The 13,619-nt window shown below is 38.2% G+C and overlaps 1 protein-coding gene across 1 annotated transcript in view; it reads right to left on the bottom strand.

Annotated features, from left to right (window-relative positions):
- LOC131078139 (beta-galactosidase 8) overlaps positions 1-13,619 on the bottom strand; it is a 299,360-nt gene that overhangs the window by 94,822 nt on the left and 190,919 nt on the right. Inside the window, exons 12-13 of the mRNA XM_058015811.2 lie at positions 2,967-3,154; positions 2,620-2,711 (exon numbers count right to left, since the gene is read on the bottom strand). Coding sequence (XP_057871794.2) covers positions 2,620-2,711; positions 2,967-3,154 — 280 coding nt within the window. The remainder of the gene's footprint in view (positions 1-2,619; positions 2,712-2,966; positions 3,155-13,619) is intronic.

The following is a 13,619-nucleotide window of genomic DNA, read 5'->3' on the forward strand; positions in this document are numbered from 1 at the left end:
GCCAATAACCACGTCACAATACATTGATTCAGTTTTGCCTTTGCTGTAACCGTTTTTTATTTTGAATGATGCCACGGCTATCAACAGACTGTTATACTAAGCTGCGACTTGCCAAACAGCCGCTATACCCATTCGTTAATGACTATGTCAATGTATGTCTGGCCAAAGTTCGTCCTACTAAAACCCTATTCGAACTGATGGATAATCTACAAGTTGAAGTCAGATTTTATAACCTGCCTGGACACTTCGATTTCCACCAAGTTGTGCTTACAAATGGAACTGATGCTTGTTTGTCCTCAAGAATTGCACCTGCACAAAATTAGGGAGGAAAACACCCAGAGTTGAATATGAACAGCTTGTTTGTCCTCAAGAATTGCTTCCCTTCTTATCTGATTTGTCTTAATTTTGATCTTCTTCACCAGATTGCATTAATCTCTGCTTGAATTCATATCAGGACTGCATATACCTGTTTCCAGAATCTGATGTAGATTGTAATCTATGTATGTCAAATTATTCACTTAAATCTCCACCTCCTGAATTCTCCTTAAAATCTGATTACCTCAATTCAAATATGAATTCGCATCTTTGCGTTGTCATTTACTTATGCTCTTTTATGATCTGATTTTGAATTTAAATCCCCCCAATGTTATTGTTTAGATGACACATCTTTTACGTCAAAGGCCAGCTTCCTTATTCAATGCTACCACCTCTTGCCTTGTGTTTCATCGTGGCATGTGTTGGAGCTATTAGGGGTCAAAAGAAATGGTGAGGCGGATGCTCCCTTGTGTTTAAAATGCCTTAAAAAAAACTTTCTTCTTCTTTCATTTTAGAACTTGGTGGGGTCCAGCATATAAACCAGCATTGTTAATATCTAAAAGAAACTTTTTAAATTTCCACCTCAGGAGCTTGTGGGGCCCAAGTAATGTAATACGGTAGAGAGGGGGAGGAAATCACAATGTCTTAAAAAACTTTAAAATCTCCATCCTAGAGTTGGTGGGGCCCAAATATGTATGACATGGGGGAAGAGAAATGTGAGGTGAAGTGGGATGTGGAAGTGAAGAGTGGGGAAAGGGAAGGAAGTGGAAGGAGAGGGTAGGGAAGTAGAGGAGTGGGGTGTAGGGAAATGAGGGGTAAAGTGAGTGCTACGGTGGGGTAAAGTAGATTTAGGATGTGGGAGGTATAAGGAGTAATGAAAGGAGTTAGGATAAAATAGGGGTAGGGTAGGGTGGAAAGGGAGTGTGGGTAATGTAGGAGATGGGGTAGGATAGAAGGTAAGGTAAGGTAGGAAGTAGGAGGTGTAAGCTAGGATGGGATGAAAGTTAGTGAAGGGAGGTTAGGAGGTAGGATGGAAGGGTAGGTTTAGGCTAAATAGAGGGTGCTTTAGGATAGGATGTAGGTTAGAAAAAAAAAAGTAATTAGGGATAAAAGTGGGAAATGGGAATAGTTAGGTGGGTAGGGAGGTTAGAATGGGGTAGGCTAAGGGGTGTAGAGGTAGGAGGATAGAAAGGTAGTGTGGGGGAAGGGATGCTATGGGAAGTAGAGGGGAAGTGGAAATGGTGGGAGGTGGGAGATGGGAGGTGGTTAGGAGGAAAAGAAGGAAGGTAGGTGAAGAGAAGGGTAAGATGAATGGAAAGAAATGGAAGGAGAGGAGAGGAGAGGGAGAAGGAAGGTGGAAATGGAACGGTGAAATGGTGATGGCAATGGTGAGAAATGGAAATGGGTGTGATTGGGTTTGGGCACCTATTGATAGTGCTGGGAGAAGTGGAAGTGCCTTGGCTGGGCAAAGGAAGTGTTGTACCTCACTTCGTCCTAAAGAGAGGGACTTGATCAATCCCTGAGCAACTACAAATAAGAGACTAATAGTAAAGATTTGACAACTACCAAAGTCTAAGCTAAGACAACTACCCTAGAAAACGAAAAAGTGGGGGTCCCCATTTGCGATGGGATGATGTGTGAAGACGTCACAACAGATTGTACATCTTTTTTATGAATCAATACAATATCCGTTTTACTAGAAAAAAAAAAGCTGGTAAGTGCATATAAGTTTTTTCTGACCATTGGTGGATGACCAAAGTGAGTTTGGAGGCTGGTGACACAGTTGTTGCTTGCATTTGCAGACTGTATCAGGCTATTTGCAAACCTGCCTGCACTCAGTTTGATGTGTCAGACCTTTATAGTTCACCATTGGCTCCTAAATTGAGGTATTTCCGTTTGGGGTTATCTTATTAACTTGCTCCTCAAACATGTGGGACACAATATGGCCTATCCTTTGTAATCGAAACAGCAGTGAAATACTCTGATTTTTCTGTATCAATCTTATGATCAGCTGCATGTTCTATTCATGCCATTTATGTTTTGATTTGTATTGTTCGAAAGTAAAAAAAAAATTGAGGGTGGATGTTACATTCCCCCACACCAGCAGTATTTTCTAGGTATTAAACTTGCAATCATTATTTGTTTCTTCTAACAATTTAATCATTCAGATGACACTCCGGGGTCAGAATATACTTAAAACTCTTACAGTACATTATAAAATTATTTATATCATTTGAAAGCACTGCAACTATTATCTATTGTGAAAATTCAAGCATTTTAAAGCAATGGAACGTAGTCGATTACCTGCAAATTTTTTATTGACAAAAACATGCAATGCATGTCCCAATGACTCTACATGTAGAATTGGCAGGGGTTCATTGTCAGTAATTTCAACACTGTCAAGAAATCAACAAAATAATTTCAATGTTAAGAACAAATCATCCAAAATAGATGAACAAAATGAAATGAAAATACATTGAATAGCTAGCTTTGAAATTAAGGCAACAAAATTTGAGAAACAGAATCTGCAAGGAAACTTGCAGGTCAGAATTCTTCAAAATTGTAAAAGTAGAAATGTTTATACAATGCCTATTTTACTACTATCTTGTCAAAATGGCGACATAGGAGATGCAAGCTCGATATCCTTTTACCTGATTGTGTACCATAAATAATCACTCGAGTCTTCAGTTGTAAATATTTGCTCCAATAGGCCAGTATTTGTGAGTGAATTATTCCCCCATATTCCTATAGCCTCATTATACCACTTCCAGTTTGTCCCTATTGTCTCGTACACTTTATTAATAAGCTTTGATTGTACAAGAGTGGATTGTGTGGCAATCTACAATAGGGACAAAAACATATTTATTGTGCATTCAAATTTGTAAAATGTGGAAGCTTTAACAATGAATCCTATGTCATTTTATTTTTTCGTAATATTTCTTCTGTTTCTTTAATGATTTCAAGATAAAACATCAAATTGAACATCAACATAATGAACATTAAGACCTCTATATTCTTCCAAAATAATGAAAAACACCCAATCAAGATACAAGGCGGCACTTGTAGTTAGTGTAAAAGCTTTTGTTATGTTTTATCAATTTGGTTGTAACTAACTATGTAATATTTTGTTGTCAGTTGTTAGGAAATCATTAGAAGCAGGTTGTTAATGGTTATGAACAACTGTGATTCTTTGACAACTATTAGGTGGTTTGAATAGGCTTCTTGTGGTTAGGGAAAGGCAGTCTAATCTTGCTAAATGTTCATCTACAACTTTGTAAAAGCAATACTATGAAATTTTGAATAAACAAACCAATTGTTAGTAGTAATTTACAAATTCTTAATAAAATTTTGTTTATCTCTATTATCTCTGTTTACATTGTAGTAGATGGCGTTACCATTTGTAAGTAAACAACACTTTGGGCTGACATTTTGAACGAACAAAAAATCAGTATATATTATTTTTTTCATTTTATATTGTGGTAGAAAAAAGATCTTTAGGAGATTACTTAAGAAGTATATACTACATTCCATGGTGTTTCGGGGATGGGGATGGGTGTAAGACCCCCTGCTAATTCTGCCTTACAATTTTCAGTTTTGGTTGTTTGACATTTTGTCAAACACTTTGCATGCAAGATCTAATTTCTGATTTACCGAGTTTTGAGTGTTTTATTTTGTTTGTTTGTGATAGAACATCAATGCCAATACATAACCAAACATAGGAATAGAATCTAAGAAAGCAATGTAAACAAAGATTACACAGACACCTTTAAATCTGATTTTAATTGACCATATCAGTCTAATTACAACTTTATAACAGGTCCAATATAATTAACTTCAGACTATAATAACACATTCAAATGACATACCCATTACATGGAAACCATCCATTACTTAGTTTTGCAATGAGAACTTGTACATTAATCCCAAACGCGGTCCATACTCACATGCATAGGTTCGCCTGGCAACAATAGAAATAGATTTCAACGTGGCAATCTCTTTCCAAACTTGCAGTCCTTGATATCAGCAAATAAGGCTATCAAACCGTAGGTGCCAATACACAGCCTTCATGACAGGTACGGCCAGCATTATTCTCAGCACCAACACTCAGATTATTCTGAAAATGACTGTGAAAACCCTCCAAACCCCTGCGATGTCACTTAAAAACCAATCTCCAGCAAATAAGAAGACAGCTCCTTAAGTCTTGGGATGGCCAGCAATATGGTTTGCCTCTAGCTACCAAGTTTGACCAGTCAATGAGAGGTGTGGCCCATCATCTATAATATACGGCTCAAAAGTAAATGATTCAGTCCTAGCAAGGCAGTACGGCCTAGTAAAAATGATTACATACCAGCTTTCAAAATGCCTTCCAATCTGATCTAGAAATGCTTCAAGAAGCCCAACCTTGGTAATAACCGGCACTGGAAATACTTTCAGTTTCAACTCAATGTGTTTCTTAAAGTAAAAACACCTCTAATTCCTCCAATTGTATCTTGCAACAGCGAGAAGAATGTCATTCATGAGGGATTTCGTCCTCACAAACCCTTGAAGATGAACTCTCCAATATATTCACAAATTATCAAATCAAACAAGCATATTTGAACATGAACTCTTGGAAGTCCTTTATAATGCCCACATAAGAGCTCACTCACTCAACTCGCCAATGTGGGATAAATAACATCACTCCCATTTGCATTTTAAGTCTCCAATATAATGTTTAAAAAGAGGACCTTTTAGTATTTTAATATTTCCCACTTAACTATAGTCCTCACATTAATAAAGTTATATATTTATATTTAACTTAAGAACTTAACTTTATTGTACAGCCTAAGTTGGCCTAGTGGTGGAGAACTTGTGCTCTTGAAAGAGAGATCACGAGTTCAAATCCCAAAAGGGGGTAGGGTATGTACACCTTATCGACTTTGGCCCATTATCGATTAAAAAAAACCTTAACTTTATCAATGCTCAAATGAATCATATCAATGATATTAAATTGTAAAGTCTATAAAAGGCAGAGGCCTTTCTCTTGTAAAGGGTTAGATTTTTAGACTCTTAGAGGTTAGAATTAGTGATTTTTAGGAGTTAGAATAGTTAGATGCAGCTTGCAAATTAGAAATAGAGTAGAACTACTGCAAAAATTGTTGTAATAGCAGCTAAAATCTATATATGAACATTGATTAGGCGTTTGTTATCATTGGTTTTATTCTGTTTGCATGGTTTTCTTCCAAATTTTTAGAAGTAGAGTACAATGATTTCAATGGGAAAATGTGGGGGGTATTTAATGCATTTCAGGTTCATACCATTGGGGATTTGCTGATTGTAGGTCACCGTGCATGGTTAGTTGTAAAATTCCATACGCCGTACGACCTTCTTCAACCATTGCTCCACGTACGATGCAGTTCGTACGGTATACTCTTCCACGTACGGTGCAGTTCGTACACTATACTCCCCTGGAATAATTTGTGTGGCCTCCTTAGAATGTACAATTATGTTCTTACGGTGTCCCCCCCTTTGGTATGCGAGTCTATGATCTTGTCCGTACGGTAGGTGTTGCTCGGTCATATGGTGGGTATGTTATGCACACTAGTGGTCGTACGGTATGTTGTGCTTGGACTATATGGTGAGTGAATAACCGCCAATCCGCCCCTTGAGCCCTCCAACGCTTAGAAAGTACAGTTTACACAGGAAATGGAATGAATTATTGATATTCTAGACACAAGACACTTTAGATGGAGATTCGTGCTTGCCAAAGAAATAATCCGAGGGTTCGCACATGCAAAGAGAAATTATATTGATAATGATCGCACAACAGATTACATAGACTCCGACAGAAGTAGAATAGGGTGAGGAGAAACTCCCACCGAAACTATAGATGCCAAGTAGGGAGGATCTAACACCTCCGAAATGGCAGACAAGCTAAACTCCAACTGGAATTCGCAAATACAAAGAAAATACCAAATTCGCATACCAACACAAGTGACAGAGTCGGTCATAAATATGGGCTTCGGGGAATTTCCCAAAGGGTTACAAACGAGCCGACATGACCAAACTAAGACTTGACTAATCTAATTAAATAAAGGGCCCAAAAGATTTGTTATTACATTTGGGGCCTTACAATAAGTATTTTAATTTTATTATTTAATTATATCGGGGACATCACATTACTCTAACCCAAAAACAATACTTACTTAACTGTAGGTGTTTGTTCTGCGCCAAAATTGGATGACTAGATGAATCCCCATAGTCTGAAAATCCATTTATCCTTTGGAGTCTGCATCGTTCTTGTTGTTAATACATAATAGCTTCGGTAAGATAAATGATTGAATGAGAGATAAATGAAGTCTCTCATTCAATCATTTATCATATCGATAACTATGATAAAACCATCAAGCAATTGAATCATCCTTGATAGTCATTCTATATTTGTATATGACCAAACTATTGATTAAATCATACTATGCATCTTTCTCATGTTCATCTATCTAATGAATCTTGTATCTAGATTAATATCGATCTAACATAATGATGACTCCGATAAATATATTATCGGATTGCATTAGATCGGGTTGCATATTATATGGGGGTGCATATAGTATATATCGAATGCATATCGGGTAGTGTTATGTTAGTCACCAATAGTTATCGGTGTGCTAGTCTACACTGATAGTTATCGGTTGTCAAGGCTAACACACCGATAACTATCGGCTATTAGCATTGACACCCACCGATATACATTCGGGTGGTAGCGATTGGTTAACACCGATAATTATCGGTTATACTCCACACCGATTGACATTTACGTAACATGCAGTTTATTAGTATTAACAATAAGACACGATCAAGTAATGTCTTGATAGGTCATGACCGATCAAGGCAATGCTTGACCGTGCCTTGTTTGTCATATACTTATAGTAAGTGGCATTCATGAGATAGGACATAGAAAATATTAAATGTTCCTCTCATTTGTCACAAGGAAGAATAGAGTCAGATATATATATGCAATATGAATAATACCAAAATTAGATAATAGAATATAACTTAGATATTGAATGTAAATTGAACATCATTTACATGGTATCAGAGCTATAGTTAAATCGAACCTGAGGCTGTTCAATTTTACGTAAAATTCAAATCAAGTATATATTCAACATCACAAACCTATCAATGGCCAGCGCTATTAGATTTGAAGGCAGACTTGCAGAGGTGATGATTTCTCCGCATGGAAATTCAAAATTCAAATAATACTAAAAGATAACAAAGTTGAATCATTCGTAAAAACTGAATCCAAAGAACCTGAGATTGAACCCGATCAAGCAATTTGGAGAGAAGGAAATGATAAAGCTATCAAAATAATAGTTGATGGGCTAAGGAACAATATTATGCCCATCATAAAGAAACATGAATCAGCCTTCAACATGTTCAAAGCACTTGAAGACGCTTTTGAGATATCCAATGCCAGTAGAACCTTGGCTCTAAAAAGAGAGATAAATCATATAACCATGATGAAAGGAGAATCAGTCAACACCTACTTCATGTGGATATCGAATTTAAAAGATGAACTACCAACCCTTGGATGTGAGATCCAAAGCAAAGAATTAACCCTCATTGCTTTAGATGGGTTGCCTAGTATCTGGGAAACGTTTGTCCAAGGCATCAGTGCAAGGGACAACTTTCCAAAATTCGATAGACTAAAGGCTGACTGTCTCCAAGAGGAATCAAGGCAAAACAAGAAAGGAATCAAACAAAAGAATATAGATGAAGATCTTCAAGTTCTAACTATGAACTCAAATAGAAAGGGCAAGAGGAAGAAATTCAAGAAGAGAAAGAGTCGTCATGGCAAGAACTCTTTCAAGAAGGACCTATCGCAAATTCAGTGTTACAGATGTGACAAATTTGGGCACTATGTTGCTAAATGTCCAGAAAGAGCCAAACAAGCCACATTTGCCAAATCAGGAAAATCAAAAAGAGAAGAGGACTCGGAGAAGTATGTGCTCTATTCAGCACTCACACATCAAACATCAAACAAAGTGAAATCCTAGGTAATCGACAGTGGCTCATCCAGACACATCACAAGATTCAGAGAAGTACTAGACTTTATGAGAGAGGAAAATGATGAAGAGGTATCCATTGGAGATGACTCCACACACCCTGTCAAAGGAGTTGGAAACTGCACCATCAAACTGAAGTCAGGTGTATCACTACAACTTGAAGGAGTACTTTATGTCCCAGGCATTAAGAGGAATCTTATCTCAATATCAACACTAGAGGACAATGGATACAGAGTGACATTCATGGACAACAAAGTGTTAGCTTGGCCAAATATCTCATCTATCAAGAAGGCTAGTAGAATTGGTCAAAGACAAGGCTACCTATATGAGCTATGCACAGAGCCAAATCTATCCCTAATTCATGAAACTTTAGACACCAATGAAATCTGGCATAGAAGACTAGGCCACCTAAACTTTCGAGCTTTATCATCAATGGGAGATCTTGTCACAGGTCTACCTAAGCTAAAGAAATGTCATTCAGGGGTATTGACAGGATGTGCCCTAGGCAAAAACACTAAAGGTTCTTTTCAGAGTAGTATTAGGAAAACAAGTAAAGTCTTAGAGTTAATTCATTCTGATGTATGTGGACCTATGTCTGTAAATTCATTAGGGGGATTTTTGTATTATGTGATATTTGTCGATGATTACTCTAGGAAAACCTGGATCTACTTTCTGAAATGCAAAGAATCAGAAGAGATCCTTAATAGGTTTAAAGAATTCAAATCATTAATAGAAAACTACTCAGGAAACAAAATTAAAACCCTTAGAACTGATAATGGGGGGGAATACACATCAGAATTATTTAAAGAGTTTTGCAAAAATTCAGGGATTAAGAGGGAGTTAACAATACCTTACAACCCTTAACAAAATGCGATAGCAGAAAGGAAAAATAGGACAATCGTTGAAGCTGCCAAAGCTATGATTCTTCATCAGAATCTAAACATCAATCTTTGGGCAGAAGCAACCAGAACTACAATATACATTCAAAACAGATGTCCTCACTCCCATCTTGAAGACAAGACCCCTAAAGAAGTCTTTACAAAATCAAAACCAGATATAAGTCACCTTAGGATCTTTGAATGTCCAGTGTATATTCATGTACCTAAGGAGAAAAGATTAAAATTAGAACCCTCTGGAAAGAAAGGAATCTTTGTAGGATACAGTGAAACCTCCAAAGCCTACAGAATATATATACCTGGTCAAAAGAACATTGAACTAAGTAGGGATGTGATCTTTAAGGAAAACTTAGCCTTCAAAAGAGCCCAAAGCTCTTTAGATCCTGAAATCCCTATTCCCAACCCTGGGTTAGATAGAGATCCTACCCCTGAGCTTCAGAGGGAGAATCCTGAGGAAACTATGAGTGAAACTTTAAGTCCACCTAGAGAAAACCTCAAGAAAATACCACTATGGGCCACCAAAACTGTAGAAGAAGCTCAGAAGTTTGCTGCTCCCTTAGGAACTTTCAGAGAAAACAAAAGACCTAATAAATTTGCTAGCTATGTTGCCCTTATGAATGACCTCTCTAAAGCTGAACCAAGCAATGTATTAGATGCACTTCAAAATCAAGTATGGAAGGATGCCATGTCTGAAGAGTATCAATCCATTATGAAGAACGATGTTTGGGAGATTGTTCCTAGACCAATCAAGAAATCTGTGGTTTCATCTAAATGGCTGTTCAAAATCAAACATGCTGCAGACAGCAGTATTGAAAAACACAAGGCCAGATTTGTAGCCAGAGGCTTCTCACAAAGGGAAGGAATAGATGATGAAGAAACCTTTGCACCAGTTTCTAGGTACACCTCAGTAAGAGCTGTATTAGCCATTGCAGCAGCAAAGGGATGGAAGGTACACCAAATGGACGTTAAGACAGCCTTCCTAAATGGCAAGATTTCAAAAGAAGTCTACCTAGAGCAACCTGAAGGTTTTGAAATTCTTGACTCAGAGTCTCATGTGTGTAGACTCAAGAAAGCTCTCTATGGGCTCAAACAGGGTCCCAGGGCATGGTATGAAAGAATAGACACATATCTCTCAGGACTAGGTTTTTCCAAAAATGATGCAGACCCTAATCTCTACTACAAAAGAAATAGAGATGACATGCTGATATTGATCTTATATGTTGATGACTTATTAATCACAGGGAGTGATCAACTTATAAAACAATGCAAGAATGATCTATCTAAAGAATTTGATATGAAGGACTTTGGATTCCTTCATTACTTCCTAGGATTAGAAGTATGGTAGAATTCTGACAACATCATACTAAACCAAGGAAAGTACACTTTGGATATTTTGAAGAGATTCAGAATGCTAAATTGTAGACCCATGACCTCTCCTATGGAAACCAACCTACATAAACTCAAAGAAGCAGCAGCAGAGTCACAACCCACTGATCCTACTCAATACAAACAGATGATTGGGTCCCTGATGTATCTAGTAAATACAAGACCAGATATCTGTTATGCAGTCAATGCTTTAAGTCAGTTTATGTGTGAACCAAAGGAGATACACCTGGTTGCAGTGAAGCACATTATGAGGTACCTACTATTGGTGTTTGTTTTATCATCTACCAAACATTAGGATAGGATACCCGAAGGCATTCTATCCTCTCCTGAAAAATCACTACTGATTCCAAGGTCTATATGTGCGAACAAGCGACTTTAGTGGAATAGCTTCTTGGGTAGTGTATGCTGAAATATCAAGGGGGACTTACATTTGACAAGTTCCTGAACTGCTGAACTTTAGATAGATTTGGCAATTTTAAGGCTCTTCTCTTTTTTGGGATTTTTTGGGATTTAGACTTTCAACGAAAGGGGAAAAGGAATAGGGTTTAGAAGGCTAATCTAATCCTACGAACTCCTGAGACATTGTCAACTGTGTGCTCTCGAGAAACCAAAACTCTGCTTCGCCACACTAGGGACAACTACACAAAGCTGGTGCAATCTTCAGTGGGTTGTGTTGATGATCGAGATATTGGGGTGCACATGGGATAAGCTCAGACTAACTTTACACGGTAGAATGGAAATCATCCATTTACCAAAAGTATGAGCGGAGATACACAATCAGTTGATACTTATCAAATCTTTTACTTGAATTAACAACAATGAAGCAAATCTATATTAACTTTAACTAAATGTTGAGGCAATTGAAACCATGCAAATCATTCAAATAATAGTGACTACAAAGCAGTGCACATGTAATATATTATCTGGAAATGACCTTAAGCAACAATCTGTCAAAAACCTCACCTAAATTAACAACAATGAAAGCAATTCTAAACTAATCTTAACTAAGTGTTGAGGAAATTGAAACCATGCAAATCATTCAAATAATAGTGACTACAAAGCAGCGCACATGTAATATATTATCTGGAAATGACCTTAAGCAACAATATGTCAAAAACCTCACACTTTCCAAATGAGAGGAGGCAACCTTATATAGTTTCCTGAAAATCAATGAATGGCCTAGATCAAACAATGATCAAGGGCCAAGATCGATAATCACAAACCCTAATTAGGGTTTCCCCAAAATACTACTTTCGACCAATTACATTCGGGACACTTGTCCTTCTTGCTAAAAATGAATCTTTAATGAAAATAGAAGGTTGTTACATTGTGATGTGTGTCCTTCTAGAAGCTTCTGGATAAATCAGTTTCATCGAACCTGGACATGCTGATTTGGAGCAATCTGATTGGTCGAAAAGATGACGAGGCGCCAAGTGGCAAAGCTGCTAATCTAATTGAGGTGATTGTCCAATTTCCTCTTTTAGAGATTCAACGTATCTGGACACTATGAGCTTGACCTCCTTCATGGCGACACTTGGCGAGCTGCTAATTTGGAAGTCGATGACATCCACATCATCGATGCAGGTAGCGAGGATGCTCTCCCACTCAACAGCTTGGGCAAGGAAATTTTCATCGATGAAGAGACAATTTGCAATTCTTGAGAAATCGCCTTTGTCCATCATCCCTGAATCTCTGAAGAAGCTAGACTGGATTCTGGCTCTTAGGTTTTCTGCCTGCAGATGCTTCTCCTTTATGCTTTCCTTCTTCCAGATCTCTGACACCACACGGAATACCTTGCCCAGGATCTCTCTAACACCTCCTTCTATCTCTGAGCACTTGGTTTCGGATTTCTTTAGAATTTCAATCCGAGTGACCAAGGCATAGTACCATGTGTTAAAGTCATACCTGTCTCTAGTCTGTGTGATGCCTGCTTCCACTTGGCTTCTCTTCGTCAAGCCTTGGATTACTTTGAGGTGCGGAAGTATCTCATCCTGAATCTCATCGATATCTTCCCAATTTATGGCCAAGTCCTGGATACGGCTAATCAATGAAGTAGTGGATTCATGAGCTGATACCAGATTTTCTACTAATGTGTCAGCTCATACTGAAACATCTGATATCCATTCCCTTGCTTGAATGTATGAGCCCTTCATGTCATCATAATCTCTCATTGATTCCTACTGAAGAGGCTGTGGAGGGGTGATGGGGATCTCACGGTTGAGTGGCTTAGTAAGGTGTTGGACAAACCTTTTCCACTGTTGATTCTCTTCTTCTACCTTCTTCCTCTGTTCCTTCTCATGGGCAAGACTTGCCTTCAGAATACTGCAAGAGTTGTCAAAGTACTGGACTTCTTGCTCCTGGGTCGGCTTACCAAGGTCTATTGTAGTAACCTTGTAATCCTCTGCAGCGATATTGTCTCTTGTCTTTCCCTCTTTGGGTACTGCTATCTGGACTATTCTGAAGCCTGTACTGTCTCTCTGGATCAAGGAGAACTTCCTAGCTGGCTTGGGTGGTTTGATCATAACTGGTTCATTCACCCTCTCCAGGAATGCTGCAGTGACCTCTTCGAAACAGGCCACCTTGGGGACCTTAGTCTTTATTTTCTCTCTTAGCCAATCCAGGACAGTTGATTGCTCAACTGTGTTATGATTGAATTCATTGTTTGCCTCTCCTGGGTTTGCTGGTATGCCGTCCAAGAAGACTGTAGGTGTTTCCACTCGCTCTCTATCTGGACTTTGGATGGCTTCTTTCATTATTTCTTCAACTGAAGGAGAAGGCATTCTCCCTTCATCATCAACTATGCAGATGTCCAGCTCCCGTTCCTTAGTTGTATTATGATCAGGCCTGATAGAGGAGGCACTTAGAATGGATTGGCCTTTGCTAGATTCCTTCCTTTCTCCTATGATCTTCTTTCCTGCGATCTTCACTGAGCTCCCCGCTAACTCCTTCCTCTTCCGAGATCCAACACTTTCTGGAT

This window comes from Cryptomeria japonica, chromosome 7, assembly GCF_030272615.1.
Source record: "Cryptomeria japonica chromosome 7, Sugi_1.0, whole genome shotgun sequence".
Classification (NCBI taxonomy): domain Eukaryota; kingdom Viridiplantae; phylum Streptophyta; class Pinopsida; order Cupressales; family Cupressaceae; genus Cryptomeria; species Cryptomeria japonica.